This window comes from Leucopleurus acutus (assembly GCF_964270905.1).
Source record: "Leucopleurus acutus genome assembly, chromosome: 10".
In the NCBI taxonomy this organism is placed as follows: domain Eukaryota; kingdom Metazoa; phylum Chordata; class Mammalia; order Artiodactyla; family Delphinidae; genus Leucopleurus; species Leucopleurus acutus.
The window spans coordinates 63,687,423-63,713,714 of record NC_139153.1 but is presented as its reverse complement, the minus strand read 5'-3'; the positions used below and the strand labels follow the sequence as shown (position 1 = coordinate 63,713,714).

The following is a 26,292-nucleotide window of genomic DNA, read 5'->3' as shown; positions in this document are numbered from 1 at the left end:
GAAAGTCACTTAACCTCTCTATGCCTTAATGTTTTTCATCTATAAAATTGGGATACTAATATTTAGTTGATGTAAGATTTATAACTGTTAACATATGAAAAGCCCTTACTGTAGTCTGACACATAGAAATGATTCAATAAATAATGGTTCTTCCCTTTTTTCCCTCTCTTTTTCCTTTGTTTTTCCCTTCATCCATGTCTCCCCGCTTCTCTTCCCCCTCCTTATCTTGGAAAGACTAGACGCACCATGATTTAGCCGAGTTCCTTGATTCTTCAGTTGAATATAAGAAAAGAAAGTCCCTAAAAATGCTTCTATTTTTTTGTGACTGAGACATTCTACAAGAGCGAGACCCAAGAAAAAGTAGCTAGAATATTCTTTACTCTCACCTTCCTTTCTCATCTACTCCTAATTTGCACCTAAGTGCATCTGATTTAGACTCATTTATAATGAGGTACAGAGAGCTGATGCCTCCTCCCACACCTCTGGAGGTGGATAATTTGATAACAATGGAAACAATTCTGGAGGGGCTGCTTCAATCTCCATAGTTAGAGGTTATGTCACATTGTTCTTCTGTCAGTTATCCGACTTGATTAAAGGAGGTTAATATTTGCCGCAAACTTTGTGAGAGCATTTGAGTCATTCAAAGTTAACACTGAATCATCAAATAGATTTAATATAGCCTCGAACAAATATAAACTCTAATTCAGATAAAATTATTGGCTTTGATTAAATTTGGTTTCTTGGAAAAGCTTTATTAATTTCTCTCATAAAATGACATTTGAATTGTTGTTTGTGACACCTCAAATATGTCCATGTCTTTTGAAAGACTAGATGGGATGATTTTATGGTGGAATGGGAAAACTAATTTTTGGTGCCATCAGAGAGAAGTCACACTTGTAAATATTTGGCTTCAGTTATTACATTTACTAAGTCATGTCTGATATAGTGTTTTTGAGGAGAAAAATGAAATTTTAGAACAGAAGTGTTCCTTAGCTATAAGCCTTAATCATATGTCAACAATTGACCTTGAATACACTATGTCCTGAGTTTTAAAAAAGAATGATACTGTAATATTTTCTTTCTTAAAAACTTTTTAAATTTTTAAAATTATTTTTATTAATTTTTTAAAATTTTATACTGGAGTGCAGCTGATTTATGATGTTGTGTTAGTTTCCAGTGTACAGCAAAGTGATTTAGTTATACATATATCTATTCTTTTCCAGGTTCTTTTCCCATGTAGGTTATTACAGAGTATTGAGTAGAGTTCTCTGTGCTATGCAGTAGGTCCTTGTTGATTATCTATTTTATATATAGTAGTGTGTAAATATATGTTAATCCCAACCTCCTAATTTATCTCTCCTCCTGACACTGTAATATATTTTTCTAGAAATTCTAATATTCATATTAGCAGAGCTACAAATGCCTCATATTAAGTGCAACTTGAATAGTTTTCCCTTAATTAATCTTCACATTTTTCTCCCTTCCTCTCCCATGGAAACTCAAAAGCAAATCTGAGAATCCTACAAACTGTAACATTTCAATATTCTACCATCTCTCTTCAAAGCTTTGAAGAAAGTAGGCATCTTCACAGTATTCAGCTGCTGGGACTTGGTGTATCATTGCCTTTGTAGAGCTTCTTAGATTCTATTCTAAAGCAGGGATCATGCAGTTTACCAATGTCTGCACCACAGAGAAAAAAAAGGGAAGACTTAAATTAGAACAAAGAAAAAAAAAGTTTTGTTACACTTGAGGGTGGCCTCAGCTGCTTAGCACAGTCCACTCAAAATCCCTATTTCTGGGGGCTCTTTAAAAGTATAGTATATAGTCTGTGAATTGTGATGAGTAGAAAGTGTAGTCAGTTCCTAGCTCTATTATTCAATTTTCCACTGTTTTGACAAATATTTGAGTGTCTGCCATGTCCCAGTACTCATGTGGAGTCACTGAGGTGTGAGGGATGAATAGAACAGCAAGGCCCCCATTTCTGAAGCATACCATGTGGGAGACAGTAAACAAAATAGGAAAGGGCAATCTTGCAGAAATTGGAGGAGAGCTAGCCAGAGCACTGGCTGATGTTAAAACAAATGTACAAAGTTGCTAGTTTTCAATGTGTCAGTATGTCCATTGGATTTCCAATTTTCCTGGGATGATGAGAGTGGTTTAATTAAATAATGAGAAATGATATGACTAATTCCTCTTTAGGGGACTTTGATAAAAAGCTGACTTTCCTTCATCAAAAAAAAAAATCCATGTAAAACAATTCATTTACTTTTCTTAATCTTGATTGCACATATTGTTACATTTCACTTAGTCTGTTTTTTAGGATGAGCCAGATACAGTAAAGGACCTTCAACTTAGACTAATTAAAGTCCAGGTTTTTCTTCAATTCATCGTGTACTTGAATTGCAGTTTAAAGTAATTTAACTGAGGTTCTCTTAAGTGTCATAGAATTTAAACAAGGCGAACAAACACGTTGAGTGGTCCTGATCTCCACAGGTCACCTGTGGGATTGATTAATTTATCATTCGTATTTCACTTGATTGTTTTTAACAGATGCCAAATTCAACAATCATAATAACTAGTGTTTTGAGTTCTTACCTTGCAAATCAGTTTTAACTATCTCATTTAACCTTATACCAGTCCTATGAAGTGGGTATGATTATTTCAAATCTCCATTTTATGGAGGAGGAAACAAAGTCACAGAGAAGGCAAAGTCCAACCCAGGTCTTCCTCATGTCAAAGCCCCTGTTGTTATTATTTGCGTGTACCAACAGGGGCTAGAAATAATTTGTCTTCCTTAAATATTTTATCCATTAGTATTCATATTCTGGGTTTAAATTAATTCTTCATCCCCAGTAAACTCCAGCTTAAACTTTGAATGAATAATTTCATATTTGGTGACAACTTCTAAGATGATAATGTTTAGTATATTTCTAATGTTTTAAATTATTTGCTTACATGTAAATTAACTCATAATTTATCAGTTAATCTATAAGTGATTGTTTCTCATGGCACTCATTTTTAAAGAGTTTCCTTCCCTCTATGTAATGGAATGAATTTTCTAATTAAATTTCTATTTCATTCTGTTTTCACTCTATCATCTTTGGAGGGGAGTGTTATTTTTTTTTCTTTGCATTACACTTGCCTTAGTAAATGTTTATTATTTTTCATTAACTGCTACCAGTATAAATTCATTTCACTCATGTAATTCAAAACCACAGTATGCTTTCTTAATAAAGAGCAACCTCAGAAAATAGGGCAAATATTTGGACCTATTACTAGTTTATCAAAAAAACTGTCATTTGGAGTCACATTCTATTGATAACAACTTATTTAATAAACTCTCTACATTTAAGAAGTTACTTTTAAGTGCCAGAGAATTAACAAAGACAGCTTTATTGAATATGATATAGCATAGAGGTAAAATCTCATTTTAATGAGCTTGAGGGACAGAAAAATATCATTACAGTGGAAGCATATTGCTTTAAAAATATCACAGAATATGAAAAATGTGTCAAACTTTATTAAGAATATTTCCCTCTATATATACAGATGTTCAAATAAAGGTCATCTTCTCCAATTAAGCCAACTCACACAGTCCCCTTGTTGCTATGCTTGGAAACATTGCTATGCTGGAGTGTTTCAGAGGTGATGTGCCCTAATGCAGCCATAGATCTTAAGAGTAAGAGGTGAAAAATCCAATCTACTTAAATCCAGACATGGATCCAAATCTGCTTCTATAGGTTGTGACCAGAGATTTGATGAGTTATGAACAATATAAGCAAGAAATTCCACTCTACTGATCATTCTTCATTCTGTCTTTCTTTCCTTTTTTTTTTTTTCCCACTGTTCAGAAATGTTTCCAAGGTATGCATGTGTGAGAGGGGATGAGGAGGGAAAGGAAGCTAATTATATAGGCTGAGCTAAATGAGGAAGAAGAGAAATGATTTAATGAGACATCCTTTATGCCTTGGTCCTTCTCTTCATCATTTTAGATGTCACCAAAAATGAAGGCACCATATTTCAGCCACACTTCCCTTGATCTGATTTTTTATTCCTCTTTTGCACATGTAAACTGTGACTGTCGCTGGTCACTATGCCCTTTTATTCTGCCTACCAATTATGTTCATAACAATGTGGAATCATCATTCCCTAAGTTACTGAGTCAAACTTTTTAAATACTTTCAACTCTACTTTTTATATTTAGACCTTTTGGGGACATATCACTAACTCATAATATAGCTCTTAGTGAGATATTCATATAGGGTAAGGTCTACAAGTAGAATAAACAGTATGAAGCAAGAAAAATATGACATCTCATACATATATCTCTCTGTCCTTGGTGCCTACCATGCTCACCATTGGATTCAACTTTTTAAAATTTTATTGAAGTGTAGTTGATTTACAATGTTGTGTTCACTTCTGCTGTACAGAAAAGTGAGTCAGTTATACATATATAGATTCTTTTTCATATTATTTTCCATGTTGGTTTATCACAGGATATTGAATAATTCCCTGTGCTATGCAGTAGGACCTTGCTGTTTATCCATTCTATATAGAGTAGTTTGCATCTGCTAATCCCCAACTTCCAATCCTTTCCTTCCCCACCTCTCCTCCCCCTTGGTAACTGCAAGTCTGTTCTCTATGTTTGTGTGTCTGTTTCTGTTTCGTAGATATATTCATTTGTGTCGTATTTTAGATTCCACTTATAAGTGATATCATATGTTATTTGTCTTTCTCTTTCTGACTTACTTTGCTTGCTATGATAATCTCTAGGTCCATACATGTTCCTGCAAATGGCATTATTTCATTTTTTCTATGGTTGAGTAATAGGCCCTTGTATATATGTACCTCATCTTCTTTTGGATTCAATCTTTTGAGTAGTGCCTTATCTACAAATAACAGGAATGCTCTCTAGCTAAAGGGTAAGACAGTGTCTTATCATCTTATAATTTTATATTTCCTCAATGCCAAGCTCAGCAACTCAGGAATTATTAGGGGATCTGTTGATATTTTAAGTTTTACCTTTTTGCTTGTCTGTAGATCAGTCTTATCAGTCTGGGAGAACTAAAATAATTCAATTAACACATTATCACTAATTAGAGCTCTTTGAGCCTTAAGAAAAGAAAACTCAGGACAATTAAAGTCAACAGGGAAAAGGTCAAAGAGAAACATTTTAATCCTATTGAACTGGATGTTATATTCAGGGAGGAGGGACATGACTGCTGAAAGGGAAAAAAATATTGCCCAAAGTAGAAGTGCATAGGGTAGAAGGCAAAAGTAACTGTTCAACACCTTTTACCTGATACAATTTGATTTTGTCCCAATCTCCCAAAAGGTGTCTGCTAGTGTGATGCCTGACACCCATGAGTCGAGAATGGGGAAAAGCTGCAGATTGCAAGGAAAAGCAAATCTAGACAACAGCTGAGGAGCTTGGATATACTTTATGTGCCTCTGGCATGAGGTCTTTGGAAGAAGAAAATAGTTTCTCCAAAGTGGGCTTGGCCTAAGTGGTGGCTTTTGTGTAGCAATTTATTTTTCAGTGGTTCTTAAATCTTCATTTCTTTCCTTAGTCTTAACTCTTTCAGTTTGCATATAACCTACCGCTTTAATAGGTTTTCTTTGAAATATGAAATTTTGACTTCCCAATTTTTTGACTGCTCTGTTTGTTTTAAAGTTTTGTTTGTTTCTTAATGGTGATATGCTGGTTAAAATCTTCCTACTCTATCTTCCTCTCACTTTTTTTCTTTTGTAATTAAAATGATGTCAAAGGCTGTAGAATACAGGTTATGGGATCTTGTTTCACACAAGAGTCATTCTTATACTCATCTCTAACCTTCTTCATGGTTAGTATTAGCGTGGATAGAACAAATGACTAAAAGCATCAGTGCTGTTCAAGTCCAATTTCAAGTTTATTTTTAGGTACCTCATGTTGCTTCCCTTCCTTAGTTTAGTTGACCAACTGGCAGTTTTTTAAATATAGTAGCCTTCTCTTGCTACTCACCATTCCAATCTCAGCTCACCAGACAATCTTTCTTTACTTTTCAAAAATCATTGCTGCAATATTGTAACATAACTATAGCTACAGAATTTAATAAACATTAACATGTATTGGGCAAGCAGAGGGAAGCTTCTCAAAGAGTTTGACACAACTGGGTTAGTTGAAAGCATCTGGTTATATTTGTGATGATACACATAAGCCAATATTCTTTTTCTTTGATAAAGGATCTGCAGTAGCTTTATAAATATTAACTCTACCCTGAGGTTCAAATTTAATTCTGTTTTTTCCTCTGGGAATAGTTTCTCATAATAGTGATTTGAAGTCCATTATATTAGATGAAATAAAAATGTACTGGGGATGTCTAAATCACCTTATTGTTATGTCATAATTCCCAGTGAAGAAATTTTGGTGACTTATGGAGACTGGATACTAAGATATTTGTGTTTTTCCCTAATTTAATTAATGTGTTTGCCTGAGCACTTTCTCTTTTTTCCCTATGATAGTTTGGTATTATTTAGCACAAAGTACTGAAAAATGTTAGTAATATAGTTAAATTGTGCAAATACTTTATTTTTAGTGTATGACTTCTTTTTTCCTATAAGTATTGAGGTAAAAATATAACTATATTTTGTTCCTGTCAAGATACATTCAGTTCAGCATATTTCATAGAAGTCATTTAACTTAGGGAATTCATAGAGAATTCTCTCATTACTGCAATAATGAAGAATTAACCAAAAGGAAAAGATCCTAAGACATTAGAAGAAATCGTTATTACTCATATTACATTATGAGGTTAAAAATGAAACCCTAGGTGAATTGAAAAATCACTGGGATAGGCATTCTGCAGGGTAATTTTCTGCAGCACAGAATAACCATGAACCTCAGCGCATGGTAACCTGGTCCACAGCAATTAGAGGTGGGGAGCAATTAGCCAGGACATACTGCTGCTGTAGAGCAAGCAGGGATGGCAGTGAGCAGTGACCATCCTGGTGAAGAATGTCATGAGTCAAAAAATCAAAAACAAACCATGTTGGACACAGTATGAGAAGGACAGCTGGTGCCTGGTCGTTATGTTTGGTGACTCACACTCTTACATACTTGGCGATACCATAGGAACCACTCAGCTTTCAGTTATCATTCACTTCTCAGAGAGTAAAAGCAATATTGACACATCTGTCATAACCCCGAAAATATCTGCAATTTCAAAAAGAATAGAGATAGTGTAGGAACACAACTTTATCATGTGTCAGCCAAGTATATTTATGATTGTGCATCTGTATGTTGACCACTTCCCTGATGTGGAAGCCCGGTCTCCCATTCAAGGGCAGAAAAGCTTGAGAAAACATAACTATTAAAATATATATATGTAACCCAATCTACAAGAAAGAAAGAGTAACTGTGAGTGTCAGAAATGAAGAGGGAGCTCCAGGTGGGAAAGTTAAGAAGAAGCTTAAGCTCTGGGGGAACACAGGTATGTCAGAACCCAGGTGACAGTAGCCAGGAGCTTAGAGTTTAACTTTCACTATATAATGAGTCAGAGCTGTGGATGAATCCTTTGTGTGCATCCAGGAGCCTAGAAGGCCACATGGCCATGAAGCATGTGATAGAAATAGACATAAATCCTCCCACCATCTTTAATTTACACTCTTGGGTGGTAATATAGTCATCCATGAGAAAATGGGTCCTAAACCTGTGAAAGTTGAAGATGTGGGGACCTGCCACCCTGTAAGTTCAGGAATATGAGGGCGATGAAATAAAACGGAAACTGGTCCAGAATCAGTGAAATACCTGGGTCCCCCATTAGGGCAAATGTGAAATGTATTGTAGGCATGGTTTCCCAACCCAGGGTTTCTCAGATACCTACAGAAATCATCACTGAAATTACCCTGACTGAAGAGGAGCTCAAAATCAAAAGTAAAAAGCCATCAAATGAGTAAAGAACATCATGGGGCAGAGGCATGAAGGAGAGTCAGCAGGTACAAGAAACAAGGGATTTAGCCAAGAGAGATTATAGAAAAATCTGGAATGAATTTATAAATATAATAAAATGTTGAAATAGTTAAAAGGAATTACAGATACCATAAATAAGATTTGATAAAGAACCAAACTGAACTTCTAGAAGTTAAAAATAATGTCATTAAAATATAAAATTCAATGGCCATGTTAAATGTATTAATATACTGCTGAAGAAAAATGTGTCAACCGTCAGGCTTATATGTGGAAATGATCAGGAATGCAGCATAAAGAGACAAAAAATATGACAGGGAATTTTATAGAGATGGAGAATGGATTCAGAAGACCCAACATATATTTAATCAAAGCTCCAAAGAAGAGATTAGATATAATGGGAGAGAGGCAATATTTGAAGTAATTCCTGGAGGATTTTCCAGAAATGAAGAAAGATATGCATTCTCAGAATGAAGGACTACACCAAGCCCCCAAAAAGGACACATAAAAAGAAGTCCATGCCCAGACACATCATAGTGGAATTACAGAATGGAGAAAAATCTTAAACACTAAGCAAATGTGAAGACGGATGATCCAAGTTATGACGTTTACATTGGCAGCAGTAACAGAAGTCAGAGCAAGTGGGCAGTCCTCAGAATGCTGGGAAATAATAACTATTACCTTAGAATTCTATGTCCAAGTACACTCTCATTCAGGATGAGAACAAAATAAAAACATTTTCAGACAAAGCCCAAGACAGGAAGTTCTGAAAAAACTACCAGAGCATTTACTTCAGCAAGAAGGAAACTAAATCCAGAAGAAAGGAGTGAAATTCAGGAACCAAGGATGATGAAACAATATTAGCCTCCTCTTTAATTTAAAGCAATTAAAAATTTTTTTCATGAAAACTTTATTTTCTAATATGAGTAATTTAATGAAAAAATCTGTTATTTGTTTCATTTTGCTGTACATAAATATAAGTAGCTAACAATGTTGGTAAGTTTGAGTAAAATACGGAGTATACAGAGCATGACATATTACAACACCTTGAAGAATTTTTTATGTCTTACGCTAGTACTTGTGTTAAGATGTTAAGGAAAAGCAACATAGAAAACATCATATTTACTATTATGTGAGCTGAATAAAAATGTGTAGGAGAAATATTGTAAGGCAATGTACAAAAAATGTAAAAAAAATCATTTTTTGGTGGCATAATGATATTTTTTCTTTTACTTAATGTCAAAATTCTACAAGGGACATGTATTATTTTAGCAATAAAAAACTTCAGAATACTTGAAAACATAGATATATTATCTTACTAAATTATGAATTTCACTAAATAAACACTATGTTTATAATTTTGCAGGCAAACCTCGCCTCACCATCTTCTACGGTATCTGAGAGTCAGCTGGTACGTATCCTCTTACTAGACATAGACCTGGTACTTTAGAAAATTCTGATCTTTTAAGACAGCTTTATATGAACAAATGTGAACTGAGAACAAATTGACTGTATATAAGTTTATTTGCTTACTTGTCTAGTAAAATTTCACCGATGCTTTACTAAAGCTCCATGTGGTTGTTTTGCAAGTCACAGACATACATAAAAACATATATAGAACTTATTTGCCAGTAACTTGCATCCTAGTAGTGGTGTTAGGATAGAATGGGCAAGGCCAGAAGGAAGATGCAGATGGAGGTTAGAGACAAGGACTCACTTCCGGATGGGAGAGATCAGAAGAGGGTTCAAAGACAATGTAGCCTTTGATCATGTAGAGTAGGTTCTGCAATTGAGGAAATGAGATATTTCAGACAGGAAGATTAGCATGTGGATGATCTAGACCAGGGACGAACAATAGAAATATAGTGTGAACCTCAAATACAAGCCACATTTGTAATTTAAAATTTTCTAAGAGCCACGTTAAAAAAGTAAAAAGAAATAGGTCACATTAATTTCAATAATATATTTTATTTATATACATATTATCATTTCAATATATAATCAGTATAAAATTGAGATTATATTACATTCTTTTTTTGGGGGTAAAATCTTTGAAATCTGCTATGTATTTTACATTTACAGCATACCTCAATTCAGGCTAGCCACATTTCAAGGGCCCAACAAGGGGGCTGGTGGCTACTGTGTAGGACAACACAGATGTAGGCTCTAGAATCTGTTATTTATAGATAAAAATGTGATAAAGTAGGAAAATTACTTTTTCTAACAGTGTTTTGTATTATTGTTACAGTGATGAGCAAATTGGAACCATGATATGTTACCTAGATATTATTAAATATTTTCTTTATTATCTTTTAATTTTTATTGTTTATAACTAATTATAAACACCTTCAGTAAAATCGAATGAAAATATCTAGTAAAGCACTGTAAGACATTAAGAAGACAAAATCAGTTTAATACTGATTTTTCCCCCTATTTTAAGCAATTATTTCTGTGTCCTACATCCATAGCCAACAAGTCATCTTGTCATTATCATGCCAAAATGACAATGATATTTTTATTTGTAGTGCTGGGAAATCATAAAAAGTGTAGTTTGACTCTTAAAATAGCATGATTGAAGCAAATGGCTTAGGCATGTTGGTGTTTGTACATGCAGTGTGTATATGGGGTGTGTTTGCATGTGTCTGCATGTATGTGTGTGTGAAGTGTTATTTTAGTGTCAGTTGATTTAGAATAGTGGGCAGCAGTATAGGATAGTTGAAAGAATGCTGGAACAGGGCCAGGAGACCCATCTTTTACTTCTTGCTCTAACGCTAACTACTGGGCTGACAGTGGAGAAGTCAAGAATCTGGGAGACTGGGCTTCAATCTTCTAAATGAACAACGATTACACTCTGTCCAAGCCTCTCTAAGGCAGTGAGTCCATGGTTACTAGTTCAGGGGAGCAAAGGAGTTGCCATGGAAATAAGAGGTGCAATAACATTGTGAAGTTGAACAGTTTCCCACTTTACTATGGAACTATTGTTACAACTATTTTAATATTTAAAATAATGATATATGTACGTGTTTCTTGAGAGTAATGTGTGAAAATTAAGAAATATTTTGTATACTCAACATAGATACAACAGATTTTAGATGTTGAATGTGTGTGAATATATATTATCAGGCTGACATATACATATATATAGATAGATAGATAAATATCAGTTCTTGACAATATTTTAAGAAACTATTTCAAAGAAGCAAATATAGATAATGATTTCATAAATTAAGACATAGTATAAATGACCCATTGTAAATGTAATAAGTGAACTTTTTTGGCCAAATAATTCTATGAATTTGATGTTTGTGTTCTGAGAAAAATACGAAGTGTTGCTTCGACTGACTTTGATGATATTATTTTTGCATTTACTTTAGACATTTTCTCTAGAGAGTTCAAGGAATTTCTTAACCAAGTTCTAAATTAAGTTTTAATCCCAAAATTCACTTGAAATCTAGGTAGGTTTGTGAAGGGATTATTATCAAGCAGGCTATCACACACAAAAAGAACATCTCTTGGATGGATGTAATTATTCAATTCAATCACTGACTTCTACTTCATGATATTAACCCTGTATTTACATTCTGTGAATATAGAATAGAGTAGAAGTAATTGCATGCAAGGGATGCTATATGGATTTGCTTTTTTAAGGATTTGTAATATTTTCACTCCTAAGCATTGTAATTTATGAATGAATTATATTTTTATGAATGGATTTCCAATATTTGCCATCATGAACTCTCTTCAGGGTTAAGTTCTGAGTAATTTCAGTAAATAAGAATGCCTTTGAAAAACAAATATGTATATATACACACACAGTATGTGTGTGTGCTTATAACATATACTATACATATAGATGCCATATGACAGGTAATTCTGATAGCACACACACATATACATATTGCTTTCTGTTTATATGTGTGTGTACATGTGTATAGCACATAAATATAAGATTTTGGGGAACACATGATAAATTATAGTTAAATTATGTAAGTAAATATTGTGTTTTGCATAAAGTAAGCAATTAAAATTATTTGATTCCTATTTTAGGGGAGAAATGTAATAAATTGAAGTGAAAATAAATGTTGAATTGCTATGATAGCACAAGCTTAACACAGAAGCCATTTTGCTTTTGAGCTTTGGCTTTTTAAGAATATATCATGTTTTCATATTTTTTCTTTTTAACGTGGCTTAGCTATTTGCTTGTTTACATTGCAACTGTACCCATTCAACACTGGAAGGAAAGAAGAAATATGACCTTGCCCATTACTCTTAAAATATTTCCACCGTTTACTCTGAAAACCAAATTATGTAGCATTAGGCTCAGAGAGAAGTGTTTTGGGGGTCCTTATGAAACTAGTTCACCATTTTGTGCCTCAGTTTCTCTTCTTCTATTGAACAGTAATGCAATACATCAAAACTGGGAAGGACTTAGAGATGAGGATGTTTTAAATACACATCTAGAAAAAATGGAGGTTGGGACAACTACCCTGTCAACCTGAAAGCGTTTTTGTAAGGCTCACATATCATAAAATGTAAAGTTGCCAATGTAGCCCTGTACATATGGGGTGGGGGGTGTTATTATTGCATATAAAGTCTCTGAAATATTATCTCTGAGATTTAACGAGTGGCCATTTTTTACAGATAAAGAAACAGAGGGTCACAGAGTTTGAGTAGATCAACTAAGATCACAGTGTTCGTGGTCATCTTTGTTCCGCGTGACTTTCAAAAGGAATCATTATTGATTTTAAATAATTCAAGGGGAATAAAAAAGGCTGATGAAGGAGTTGGGAAATAGGGCCTCTGCGGGAGTGTGACTTCCACCGGCACATGTGATCATTTTCTGAAGAGAAGGGGCTGAGTAGGATCAGTTAGGGTCCTGAGGCTTCACACCTGTGGATAGTGCATCCCCTGGCATCAGAAAGGGAACAAAAGGAAAGGAAGATTCCGGATCTAGGCTGAACCTTCACAAAGCTTTCCTAATTGCTGAGCTGACTCATCATAATATTAACAGAGGCTGGTGGGGTCTCTTTTCTCTGGGTAGGAAAACAGGTTAGGCTTTATAAAATGGGTAAACACTGGTCTTCCTTGGCAATAGGTAAGGGAACCTGGTTTAGGAGACATTTGGCTTTTGCTTTTGAAATTTCATGCCATTACAAAATGCTCATTGTTGCCCAAGATGGAATACTGAATTTAGAGAGTACAAAACAATAGATTTAAAAAATAAACCACATGGTTATATATAGGTAAAAGCAAAATGGAGCTTACTGGAACACTGTACAGAAGAGGCGCTTAACCTTGCAGATACTTTGTTCCCAGTTCTGAAAGCCAACTGATGTGTCCTGTTTTAGTGGTGCATGACTGATCTTTCTAAGGGCCCTTGAGGTCTCTGTTGTTCAGAAAATGCAGCCCTGAAAGCTTTTGCATAGAACTAATGTCTTCTTCAAGCTTGAAGGTGGTTTGTCCTTGACTAATTTTCCTTGACACTACAAGCTCAAGTGCTACAGCATTTATCATGTATGCCTCTTCAGGTCTGAGTCATGCTATTTTCTTTTAACTGTTGAAATATTTTAAACTGGCCAATCTGTGTTGTGTACATTCCAAAAAATATTTTTGGAGTTGTGAGCTGTGGTTTATAATTATTGAAATCCTGCATACGTTTATTTTAATACAGCTATCATAGTAATTATAAAATATATTTTTGGAAGAAGCTCATCAGATAAGTATTTTCCTGGGTAGTCTAGATCATTTGGTATCAATATTCTGTATTATATAATACAAAGTGCAAAAACAGGAAAAAGGAAAGGTTTTTTTTTTCCTTTCAAGTTCCTTTTATGATATTTTTTCTTTACAAATTTCTGTCACGCATATGATCTCCTTAGATTCACACAATCATGTTGTGAGTTAGTATGGCATTGATTGTTATTTCCATTATTCTGATGGAAAAAATCCTGAAGTTTAGATATCTACCATGTGTCAACAGTCTCACACCTAATGGGTGGTATTAAAAACTGTCTGCCCCCTCCTCCCTAATCTTGGAAGCTTTACTCTGTACTATAGTGTTTTGAAATGTTTCTTTGAGGGGGAAAAAAAAAAGCTTAAGTATTTGCTTCAAGCATATAATATTTTTATTAAAAAAAAGAATTAGAGTTAATAAATTTTTATTAATTGTGAGTGAATCAGCTAAATAATTTAGAAAATATTGCTTTTGTCAACAGTTTTGAGTAGGAGAATGTTTTTGAGTTCCTCTGAGCTTGTTGCCACAGAAATTCTAAAGAAAAAAAAAATAACACTGGAGAATATAGACAAGACAGAAGCAAATGGCTAAAAGAAGCAGCGATGGTACTTTCACAAACTCCTTGGATCCATCAAATTAGTCAGACTCACAGAATTTTCTATATGATGTGTTTTATTACTTTCTTGCTTTTTTTTTTACACATCTTATTTCTTCAAAAAGATAGAAACAAACCCTTGAAAACTGGGATCCTATTCTTTATTTCTTTTCTTTTCTTATCACATGACTCCAGAGCTTACCACCTCAGTCAAAGGCAATTAAAAACACCAGTCCACTAGTTGGAGTTAATTTATGAAAGACGTGGTTCTAAGAAGGCATTATCCATATAATGGATTCTCTAGGTCAGTGTTGACAGTTAATTTTCAACTTTGGTCTCCAGCCAGAGGCAGTACCTACTTGTTGTCATAGAATTATGATTATAAGTTCCAAAGGACAGAAACAATATCGATTTTCACAGTGCCCGAGTAGCAATATTCAAGGATAAGTGTATACCTGATGAATTATAAACACAAATGAATAGTGGGATCAGTGCCCTACAGGCCATTAAAACCTGCCCCCAGGCCCCGGGACTCCACATACTGTATCTCGTGGACTTTTTCTCCCTTAAGACTAATAATAGAGTTAGATGTGATCTCCCAAGTTCCACCCACTCTTGAATTCTCCAAAGAAGATTATATCATTTTCTTCCATGTTAAGACTTATTGCTTATCACTGCAATCAAACAGGGGGAAAAAGAAATGATTTTTTAAAAATAGAGTTAAAATCTTGCAAAGTCCTTAAAGATGTGGCCTCTGGTCTCTGGTCTTGACTTCCTGTATCATTGGAGATGATAACTTCGGCTTTCTACTCTTTCTTATCTCTGAGGGTGGAGCTCACCAACTCACATTCATTCTTCTGGTCCCCTAGGGGTGAAAGGCATGTGGATCTTCTATCTGGCGAAGTTCCTTCTTCCTGGTTATACTGTAATCAAAAAGTCAGTCCAGGAAAAATAAGGGGAGACCCATACTGGATCATAGCCAGCATATTGAACTTCTGCCTGTCAATTAGTTTATTCATCCTTCAAATGTCTATTTAGCATCTATTAGGTTCCCAGCACAGTTCTAGGTTTTGGAGAGATAACAGTGAACAAAACAATGATCTCTGCTCTCACAGATCTTAAATACATTCTAGTGGAGAAAGGAAGAAAATAAACATAAACTGAGTTCAGATTGTGTTAAGTACTATGGAAAAAAAATAGGGTGAGTAAGAGGAGGTGGAGATTGATATTTTACATGGGGAAAACCTGTCTGCTAATAAGGTGGCATTTGAGCAGAGACTTGAAAAATTGAAAGAGAGAGTCCTGGAAAGGGAGAAGAGAGTTCCAGACAATACAAAGAGCAAGTTCAAACTCCCAGAGTAGGGAACACAGTGTGTGCCAGAGTGGAGAGTGAGGGAGAGAGAGGGGCAGTAGCAGGAGACAAGATTGGAAAGGGAGAAACTGGTTGGAGAGTGAAAGATTAGGTCATATGGAGCCTTGTAGGCATCATCCTGCAGGCATTGTAAGGGTTTGGGTTTTTACTCTAGGTGAGAAGGTGAGGAATTAGAGTGCTTTGACTGGAGTCCTGTGACATGGCTTGATTTACTCAGTGATTGTTCTGTGCTTAACTCACCTGAATTGTGAGCCCTCTGAGTACAAGTGTTATGTCTTATTCATCTGGGTAGACACTACAGTTACTGACATAGAATAGGTCTCACTTGGCAAAATGCCTGCAGAGAGCATCTGACAGATGGTCTGATAGAGGAATGCTTCCGAGCTCCAAGACAATGGTTGCTTTGTCTTTAAGGCACTTCAAAAATGTCAAGAATACATACATATATGTCATACATACGTATATGTCAAGAATACATGCATACATACATGTATATATACACGAATACATATATGTATACATATATATGTATAGCAACATATACATATATATGTATAACTGAATCACTTTGCTTTACACCTGAAATTAACACAACATTGTAAATCAACTATACTTCAGTTTCTAAAAAAAGACTTTATCAGTATTGTGCGAACTACTCTTCTCATCAAAGCAAATGGAGAGCAGAGTTGTCCATGATTGTTGGGACCTAGCACTCTTGGAATTGTGTCAAGAAGAATATAAACAGGCAGACTCCCCATCCAATAAAAGCCCATATGTACTCCTGGCTCTAATGAGGTTCTCAGATTTTAAAACTTACAATAACAGAATCACAGTATTCTGTTATCAGAATCACAGTATTCTGGTTCCAGTTAAAAATAAAACATCTGCCTACCCTTTTCTGCAATGATAATGCTTCTTTTCTAAAGGTGGGGGAAATATTTTACTAGCAAGAATGAAAGATTAACCTTTTTTTTTTTTCAAAATATAGCTCCAAAAGAGGGGGGAAAAGTCTTACATCCAGTGTAAATCAATTCTCAGGAGGTTCATCACAATACATTGAAATTTGCTATTTGGAGAACCTTCTTGTTGTTCTTTCTGTGCTCCTTTTGCTGACTATGGGAGTCATTACCTGTTTTTATTTCTCCACATAGGCTGGAACGAAAATTATGGTGTTGCTTTCCCTGGCATTGTAAGAATGACATTTGTTTGTATCACTCACGAGTCTAGCTGGATCTTTCGATTCTTTAGCAGCTAAAAAATGAAGGAAGGGCCTCCTCGTGTGAGTTTAGTTGTCATGTTGCTGGCAATGATCGTCTTAGAGTAGCTCACCTTTTTAGAGTCTTCTCACTTGTTAATCTAATTTCCTTTGTTTTTGTTTGGATGCAGACTTAGCAAATTAGGTTTGCCAGAATTAGCGAACCAGTCTACTTAGAGTCTGAAGATACCAGGTGACTATGAGCAAGGAGACAGCATAGATTAGGAATTGATAAAGGACAGTCTGTTCTAAGCCTTATGCAATAACTTTGTGTGGTGTGGTTCTTGAGGAGGCAGGAATGTAAATAATCAAATGTGCCATTATTCATTATTAAAGGACCTAATCATGCAGGAGGATTAGGATCCTTTAGTTGATGGTCCAGACAGGTCGAATGGCTTTTTTCCAAGGTCATACAGTCTATTAACACTATTGCAAAAATCAAAATCTATGTCCTTATACTTTCCCCCCACCAATATCATGCTGCTTCTTGGGACTGGATTTTATACCAAGTCCAGAGAAATATCAGTATAAATTTTGATGTCTGGCTGTGCAAACTACAGAATCCCTTAGGAGGCTAAATGTAGTGTTTGTGCCCTGCTTAAGGTAAGAAAAACTGGATTTACTAAGACTAGTGAAAAGAACAGTAAAATGACATGTAATGAGTTAACCATGGCCTAAGTCATGAATGTGGCAATTGGCAGTGGAAATAAAACAGAAGCAATGGATTTAGAAGGAAACAAAAACATAAAAATACTAGGACTTTGTTAGTGATTGCCCAGAGGACGTTATAGAGAGGTGGGTGTTTAAAAATCATGTTAAGTTTCTCTCTATGCTGTTTCTCTCCCTGTCTCTATCTCTGGAGTAGACATCAGAGTAATTAAAACCCTGGGTTTATGATCAGACTAGACCTGGATTAAACCTCGACTTGTTCACATATTAACTGTATGGCTTTGGCATGTGACTGATTCTAAGTCTCTCACAGGGTTGTTGATAAGGAATTGATGAGATAATCGATTTAAAATATTGAATGTAGTGCCTGTAAGATACGGAATCTGGGTCTATGGGATAATGATGATTATCTACAATGAATCCTCAAGTGTTTTGAGGCTGGTTTCAAAGCATGTGGAATGGTATGAGCAAGGTGCAGAGGCTGCCATGTACAGGATTGATCAGTGTACCATGGTTTATGGAGAGTACATGAGGCTCAGAATTGGGCCAACAAGGTTTGAGTTTCAATTTGACCAAAGGCCGAGACACAGTTAGGTGTGAAGGGTATGGTTAAAGGTTATAGGGCAGGACCTCCCTGGTGCCGCAGTGGTTGAGAGTCCGCCTGCCAATGCAGGGGACACGGGTTCGTGCCCCAGTCCGGGAAGATCCCACATGTCGCGGAGCGGCTGGGCCCGTGAGCCATGGCTGCTGGGCCTGTGCATCCGGAGCCTGTGCTCCGCAGCGGGAGAGACCACAACAGTGAGAGGCCCGTGTACTGCAAAAAAAAAAAAAAAAGAAAAGAAAAGGTTATAGGGCAGGAAGTGTGAACAATGTCAAAGGCAAACTATGTTTAGTCTTCCTTTGCGGAGTTGGCTTCCCTGTCCATGAAATGCTGGCTGGTAAGTGACAGCAAGTTATGGTGCAGGAATAAAAACAGGACTAAGGAAAGAGGTAATGAATATAATGGAAGAATTGGGGCAACTGTATTGAGACCAAATAAGTAAACTAGAATGAAGAAAATTCAGAGATTTCAGGTAGACCAAAGCCTAGGAACACAGAGTCCAAGAAAAGAGCAGGTGGAAATAGAGGAAATAGGGAAAGAATCCTTGTTCAATTGCCAGACAACTGTCAAATCCAGGAAATTCATAGCAAAAAAAGCAACAAACCTGGCAGAGAAATAAGCATGAAGGGTCAGTAACTGATTCTGATATTAAAGCTACTTGATATCCAGCCAACCAGAGGACTGTCTTTTCTGGATTCACCCTGGAGGATGATGATCCCGAGAGAGATGATCTGAGTGGAAGTTTCCAGGCCAGGATGACCCACAACATCCACCTGCTAGCAATGCAGGAACCAGGGCATCAAGTTTCTCTGGCAGGGGGATTCTCACAGCATATCAAGTGCTTCTGGTCAGATTTCTTCCCTCTGCTTTCATCTTTTGGCTGGTGCCGCCAAGTTTAGTGTTTCAACTTCCATGTTGGTTTTAGAACCCGGTAAGCCCTGAGTACCGGAGTTGTACTGATTGCCTGCTTCCCAAAGGAACAGGAGAGAAGGTACAAGAGTAGGAGCAGCAGGAAGGAGAAATGAAACAGGAAGTCACGTGGAAAAAAGAGACAGGAAATCTGGACAGTTTCGGATCATGACCCAGGTATCAGGCGTCTCCCTATGACAGGTGGCTGTAGAAATCAGCACCTGCTTGAGCTTTGCTCTCGTGCTGAGTTCATTGGAGGATATTTCTCTCATATGTATACTCAACTGTGTGACGTCACGCATAACTCGTTGTTACTTGCTCATCTTTTCCCCTGGAGAGAAATCAGAGTTTCTTAAGAGGGAGATATTTCCCTGCCTGGGGAAGATAGAGATTTTTTTCTCAATCTTTATTCCCCCAGTTGGCATAGATATGAAAGCCAGCTGGGAAAATATGGGTTGAAAAAAATATTGCAGAGTGGCATTTATTCAAGACTCAAAACATAACGGGTGGCTTATAGGGCAGAGAGATAGATGTCCTCCCTTAAGGCTTAATTCGAGAGCATCAGCACAGACTGAGGAGAGCTAATTTACTATTTTCTGAAAGGAAATGGGCTTGAGAAGAATGATTACAGCAAAATGCTCAAACAGAAAAAGCATCACAACTTTTTTTTTTTTTTTTTTTTTTTTTGCGGTACGCGGGCCTCTCACTGTTGTGGCCTCTCCCGTTGTGGGGCACAGGCTCCGGACGCGCAGGCTCAGCGGCCATGCCTCACGGGCCCAGCCGCTCCGCGGCATGTGGGATCTTCCCAGACCGGGGCACGAACCCGTGTCCCCTGCATCGGCAGGCAGACTCTCAACCACTGCGCCACCAGGGAAGCCCCCACAACTTTTTACTGAATTCTTGTTTGGGATTTTTTTTTGTAAACTTATCAATCATTTTGTGACATTTTACAGTGTAACGGGATTTTGGTGTTCGTGAAACATCATTTTGAAATTGCCCCAAACTAGATTCTTCTCTCTCTCTCTCTCTCTTCAGACTGACATTGGGTACAAATCCACAAATCTGAAATGACTGGTCTATTCACTCAAACTCTTTTGATTGCAAGTTATAGAAGTCAAACTGAGTTGGAAAAAAAAAAAGGGAATTTTGTGTAAAAGAAAAGGAAAATCTTAGGAAGCCTCAGAGAAGAAATTCAGCTGGGTCCCAGGAATGTTTTGGAATTCAATTCTGGAAAGCCCTCAAGTGTGTCTCTTCTCCATACACTTTGCTGTATTTTTCTTGATCTCATCAGATCTGCTTTTATGGCAGATTAAGTCTTTCCCATAGCTCCCAAATCCACGTATTATAATTTCAGTCTCCCAGCATGGCCACAGAGCAGTTTAAAGCATTGTTCCGTATTCATGGAAGAGAACTTCTGTTTGCTACCCAGCCCCCAGTCCCTTGTGTCAGAAAGCCACCCTTGGTTTCATCATACACAGTCTGAACATGACTTCTGGGATTTTAGGGTTTCCAGAAAAAGAAAGTTGTTCTGGGCTTGCTGGATTGTACTAGATTCGTCTATCCTATCATGCCCCAAATGAGTACGCTGTCTGGCACCGAGGATGCTTTCAATAAATATTTGTCAAATGAAATATTTATTGACTGAATACACTGGCAAGGATATAGGAACATGTTTGACTAGATAAAGGAAGATGTTTTTGCATTTTGAACGTCACAATAGTAGATCTTAATGAGTTGATTGTGCTGTAACAGGTAACTAAAACTAGTTACATTAGTTAAAAATCATTTGATTTCTAGCTGTTTTTTATGTATTTATAAAATCATTTTAAAATAAAAAAAATTGCGTGAGAATATATGAATGACTTAATATACCTATGTATTCATTTTAATAGTATTTTTTCCTTTATTTTTTAAAAATTTGATATTCATGAAGACGAAGCCTGGAGTAATTCGCCCCGTACCTGTAAAATCCAAAATATTACTGAGAAAAGAGGAGGACGTCTATGAACCCAACCCTTTCAGTAAATACCTGGAAGAGCACAGTGACTTCTTTTCTGATCAGGTGAGTGTGCATATGAGAAAGTCTTTGATATTTGAATAAATAACTGTACAAAATATAGAGATGCCTCTATGAATATGGTGTGTGCAAGGAAATGTTTGTGATTGGAATATCCTTAGTAATAAAAAAGATCTATTTTTTTACATAATAAAACAATTCTTAAGTATTTTCAGGATGATATTTTGAAGTCTTTAAATGTTTTTTCCTAAAATTTTTCTACCTATTGTTGGTATTGTTTTGGGGACCAAGATATTACTTCCTATAAAGACATCATGGAGTCACTGATTAAATGAGACATATAGGTGCTGCAGTCTTAGTTCTAATATCCTGCTTCCTTTTGAAGCAATGCAATGCTTTAGGTTTGGTATATTAGTATGTTTGACAGAAGATCTATTGTTTGGATTCATATCAACATAATAGAGATGACGTGATACCCTAGATTGAGTGTTACTAGATAGGGAATAAGGGCTTAAGTTCTTTTAAGGCATCATTGTTTTTTTGGTTTATGTGCAAAAAAGGTATACTATCTTCCCCTTATATATCCTATATGTTGAAGAAGGTATAATGGAAGGTTGTTGATGGTGCTTTATAAGATATTCAGGAAAAACATGAAAATACACATTTATGCAATATAAAATTTCATAAATTATCTCAAAGGGAAACCTTACATCCTTATTTGTCTTCTTCAAATGCAACAAAGCGACATGGGTTATATATTTTATATCTCAAATATTATTACATGCTTCAGCAATGCAAGCAATCCAGAAATCTTTGTGGGTACAACCAGGATATGCAAGATCACCACCACATTTGGTAATCTATAATAGAATAGACTTGCAAAAGAATGTAAGGTGCTATACTCTTTTTAAAGTTCAGTTGGAAAATGATAACTAACAATATTCTTGAAAATGGAAATTACGGTCATATTTGTGAAGCATAAGAAATATCTTGTCTCGTATTATACTAGCTCTATGACACTGAGCAAGGTATTTCATCTCGCCCAGTTTGTGTCTTAATGCATAAAATGAGGCATTCAGAAGAGGTACTTTTTAAGGATCCTTCAAATTCTAAAATCTGGGTTATTTAAAATCTAAGAACTGTGAGTAGGCTAAAAGCCTTGAAAAAGTTCATTATAAATACTTTCTCATGCTTAGCTACAGTTTTTATTTATAAAATGGAGATGATAATGTTTTCTGCTTATTTATATATACTTTGTGAAGACTGATAGGATTTCAATAAGTTAAGCATTTTTAGGAGACACTAATATCATTGAAAATGGTAATTAGAGGCAATTATTCTCATTTTATAAAATAAAAGGGAGCCCTTAATTAATTAAATTAAATAGGGAAATCTTATTGATATATAAGGTGTGTTCACTAAATCTGCACATAAAAGAAATGGAAATTCCTGTTCGGAAGGCATATTTCCATCATCAATGAAAATATTCATTATATATCTATTGCTTATATGACACTGATATTTTAGAGGCTTAATGTGACATTTTAGACAGTATGGGATTATTATAAAAATTTATAAAAGTAATCTAGTATTATATGACAAAATTGCCAACAGTTAAAATAAATTTCACATATTATCCATGCAACGTATTCTTCAAATATGATCTAATTCTGTAAAATAAAAGTTTTGTTCTTTTGTATTAGTATAATTTTAAATTCATGCATTTTACCTTAAACAAGATTCTTTGTAGAATGTCAAGTTAACCTAACTATAATTTATCACAATTTATTGTCCTCTGGAATGATAAACTCCATTTTCCGCTGTAAGAAATTCTTTTCGTTAAAAGGAGTTGCCAGTTCTTTTCTAGCTTTTCCTGACTATACAACAAGTTTAAAGCTCTGTTTATGTACACATAAACCTATGTATTTTCAGATAATTTGAGTTCTTCTGCAAGTATTTTGGTGGTGCATAGACTTATTTATATTTTCTTTCAATCAGTTTATTCTTGTGTATATCCCAACTTCTGTGTCAGCAGACTGTCAGAATTGAAAGAAGTCTAGCAGAGCACTTAAAAGTGAATTCCAGACCTTCCCTGATCTTATTCATTGACCTTGCAGGAGAGGAAAAATGAATATACTAGGAAACCGGGAAGCTGCATATACTATCAACTGACCTCTACATGGAGCTATAACCACCACTTCATTGTGGCCAAAATCTACAGTGGAGGCAGACACAAAAGACAGCTCACAAGCATAAATGCTGAAAGCTCCTTAAATAATGAATTGAGTAATAACAATTTATGATCTCAGCATGGCTACTTCATCAGAACTTAACTCAAATTCAGTTCTGGTCGCTAGTGCGTTCTCTTTTGCTGCTGCCACAGAATAAATTGAATGGTTCTAAACTCAGTTGATCTCACCATCCATCCATGTAATGGAAAATTCTTTAGCCCGACAGCTGAGCCAAACTGAAACAGCTCACATTCACTGATCTGCCCTGTCCTGGGGACAGTCCCACATGACAGGAGATGTTGGATAGGATTGTTAAATCCATGAATTTCCCCTAGCAGCCTCACTGCCATAAAATATGATTTCAAAACTCTGTTACAAAAAGTTACACACCAAAGATGATGAGACAAGACAAAAATGTATTTATTGTAGCATAAGAAGGTACAACCAGGCAGACTTTTGAACTTATAATGAACTGAAAAGTTGCCTGGAGATAGCCCCTGAGCACTAAAAGCAAAGTTTGAAACCAAATGCTTAATCAAGTAATTGAAACTTATTAATCAACAACTTTTACATCAAAATGGCATGAGCCAGGAAGCATCATTCTATTTTTTTAAAAAATTTAACAACTTTACTGGAGTATAACTGCTTTACAATGGTGTCTTAGTTTCTGTTTTATAACAAAATGAATCAGCTATACATATACATATATCCCCATAACTCCTCTCTCTTGCATCTCCCTCCCATCCTCCCTATCTCACCACTCTAGGTGGTCACAAAACACTGAGCTGATCTCTCTAGGTTCATCAGAAACATATTTTTTTGTTACGTTCCATAATATGTGTCAGCATGCAGTATTTGCTTTTTTCTTTCTGACTTACTTCACTCTGTATGACAGACACTATGTCCATCCACCTCACAACAAATAACTCAATTTCGTTTCTTTTTATGGCTGAGTAATATTCCATTGTATACATGTACCACATCTTCTTTAAACATTCATCTGTTGATGGACACTTAGGTTGTTTCCATCTCCTGGCTATTGTAAATAGAGCTGCAATGAACATTGTGGTACATGACTCTTTTTGACTTATGGTTTTCTCAGGGTATATGCCCAGTAGTGGGATTGCTGGGTCATATGGTAGTTCTATTTTTAGTTTTTTAAGGAAGCTCCATACTGTTCTCCATAGTGGCTATATCTATTTACATTCCCACCAACAGTGCAAGAGGGTCCCCTTGTCTCCACACCCTCTCCAGAATTTACTGTTTGTACATTTTTTGATGATGGCCATTCTGACTGGTGTGAAGTGATGCCTACTGTAGTTTTGATTTGCCTTTCTCTAATGATTAGTGATGTTGAGCATCCTTTCATGTGTTTGTTGGCAATTTGTATATCTTCTTTGGAAAAATGTCTGTTTAGGTCTTCTGCCCATTTTTGGATTGGGTTGTTTGTTTTTTTGATGTTGAGCTGCATGACCTGCTTGTAATTTTGGAGATTAATCCTTTATCAGTTGCTTCATTTGCAAATATTTTCTCCCATTCTGAGGGTTGTCTGTTCGTCTTGTTTATGGTTTCCTTTGCTGTGCAAAAGCTTTTGTGTTTCATTAGGTCCATTTGTTTATTTTGTTTTTATTTCCATTTCTCTAGGAGATGGGTCAGAAAGGATCTTGCTGTGATTTATGTCATAGAGTGTTCTCCCTATGTTTTCCTCTAAGAGTTTTATAGTGTCTGGCCTTACATTTAGGTCTTTAATCCACTTTGAGTTTATTTTTGTGTATGGTGTTAGGGAGTGTTGTAATTTCTTTCTTTTACATGTAGCTGTCCAATTTTCCCAGCACCACTTATTGAAGAGGCTATCTTTATCCACTGTATATTCTTGCATCCTTTATCAAAAGTAAGGTGACCATATGTGTGTGGGTTTATCTCTGGGCTTTCTATCCTATTCCATTGATCTATATTTCTGTTTTTGTGCCAGTACCATACTGTCTTGATTACTATAGCTTTGTAGTATAGTCTGAAGTCAGGGGGCCTGATTCTTCCAGCTCTGTTTTTCTTTCTCAAGATTGCTTTGTCTATTTGAGGTCTTTTGTGTTTCCATAGAAATTGTGAAATTTTTTGTTCTAGTTCTGTGAAAAATGCCAGTGATAGTTTGATAGGGATTGCATTGAATCTGTAGATTGCTTTGGGTAGTACAGTCATTTTCACAATGTTGATTCTTCCATTCTAAAAACATGGTATATCTCTCCATCTGTTTGTATCATCTTTAATTTCCTTCATCTGTGTCTTATAGATTTCTGCATACAGGTCTTTTCTCCTTAGGTATGTTTATTCCTAGGTATTTTATTCTTTTTGTTGCAATGATAAATGGGAGTGTTTCCTTAATTTCTCTTTCAGTTTTTTCATCATTAGTGTATAGGAATGCCAGAGATTTCTGTGCATAAATTTTGTACCCTTCTACTTTGCCAAATTCATTGATTAGCTCTAGTAGTTTTCTGGTAGCATCTTTAGGGTTCTCTATGCATAGTATCATGTCATCTGCAAAGAGTGACAGCTTTATTTCTTCTTTTTTGATTTGTATTCCTTTTATTTCTTTTTCTTCTCTGATTGCAGTGGCTAAAACTTCCAAAACTATGCTGAATAATAGTGGTGAGAGGTTTCCTGATCTTAGAGGAAATGGCTTCAGTTTTTCACCATTGAGAACGATGTTGGTTGTGAGTTTGTCACATATGTCAATATACAGCCTTAATTATGTTGAGATAAGTTCCCTCTATGCCTACTTTCCGGAGGAGTTTTATCATAAATGGGTGTTGAATTTTGTAGAAAGCTTTTTCTACATCTGTTGAGAAGATCATATGATTCTTCTTCAATTTGTTAATATGGTTTATTCCATTGATTGGTTTGCGTATACTGAAAAATCCTTGCATTCCTGAGACAAAGCCCACTTGATCATGGTGTATGATCCTTTTA

At 35.7% G+C, this 26,292-nt stretch overlaps 1 protein-coding gene across 1 annotated transcript in view; it reads left to right on the top strand.

The window, feature by feature from the left end:
* Positions 1 to 26,292, top strand: part of MLIP (muscular LMNA interacting protein) — a gene marked incomplete at both ends in the record, with an annotated part of 289,309 nt that overhangs the window by 185,480 nt on the left and 77,537 nt on the right. The window contains 2 exons of the mRNA XM_082847426.1: positions 9,312 to 9,356; positions 21,014 to 21,142. Coding sequence (XP_082703552.1) covers positions 9,312 to 9,356; positions 21,014 to 21,142 — 174 coding nt within the window. The remainder of the gene's footprint in view (positions 1 to 9,311; positions 9,357 to 21,013; positions 21,143 to 26,292) is intronic.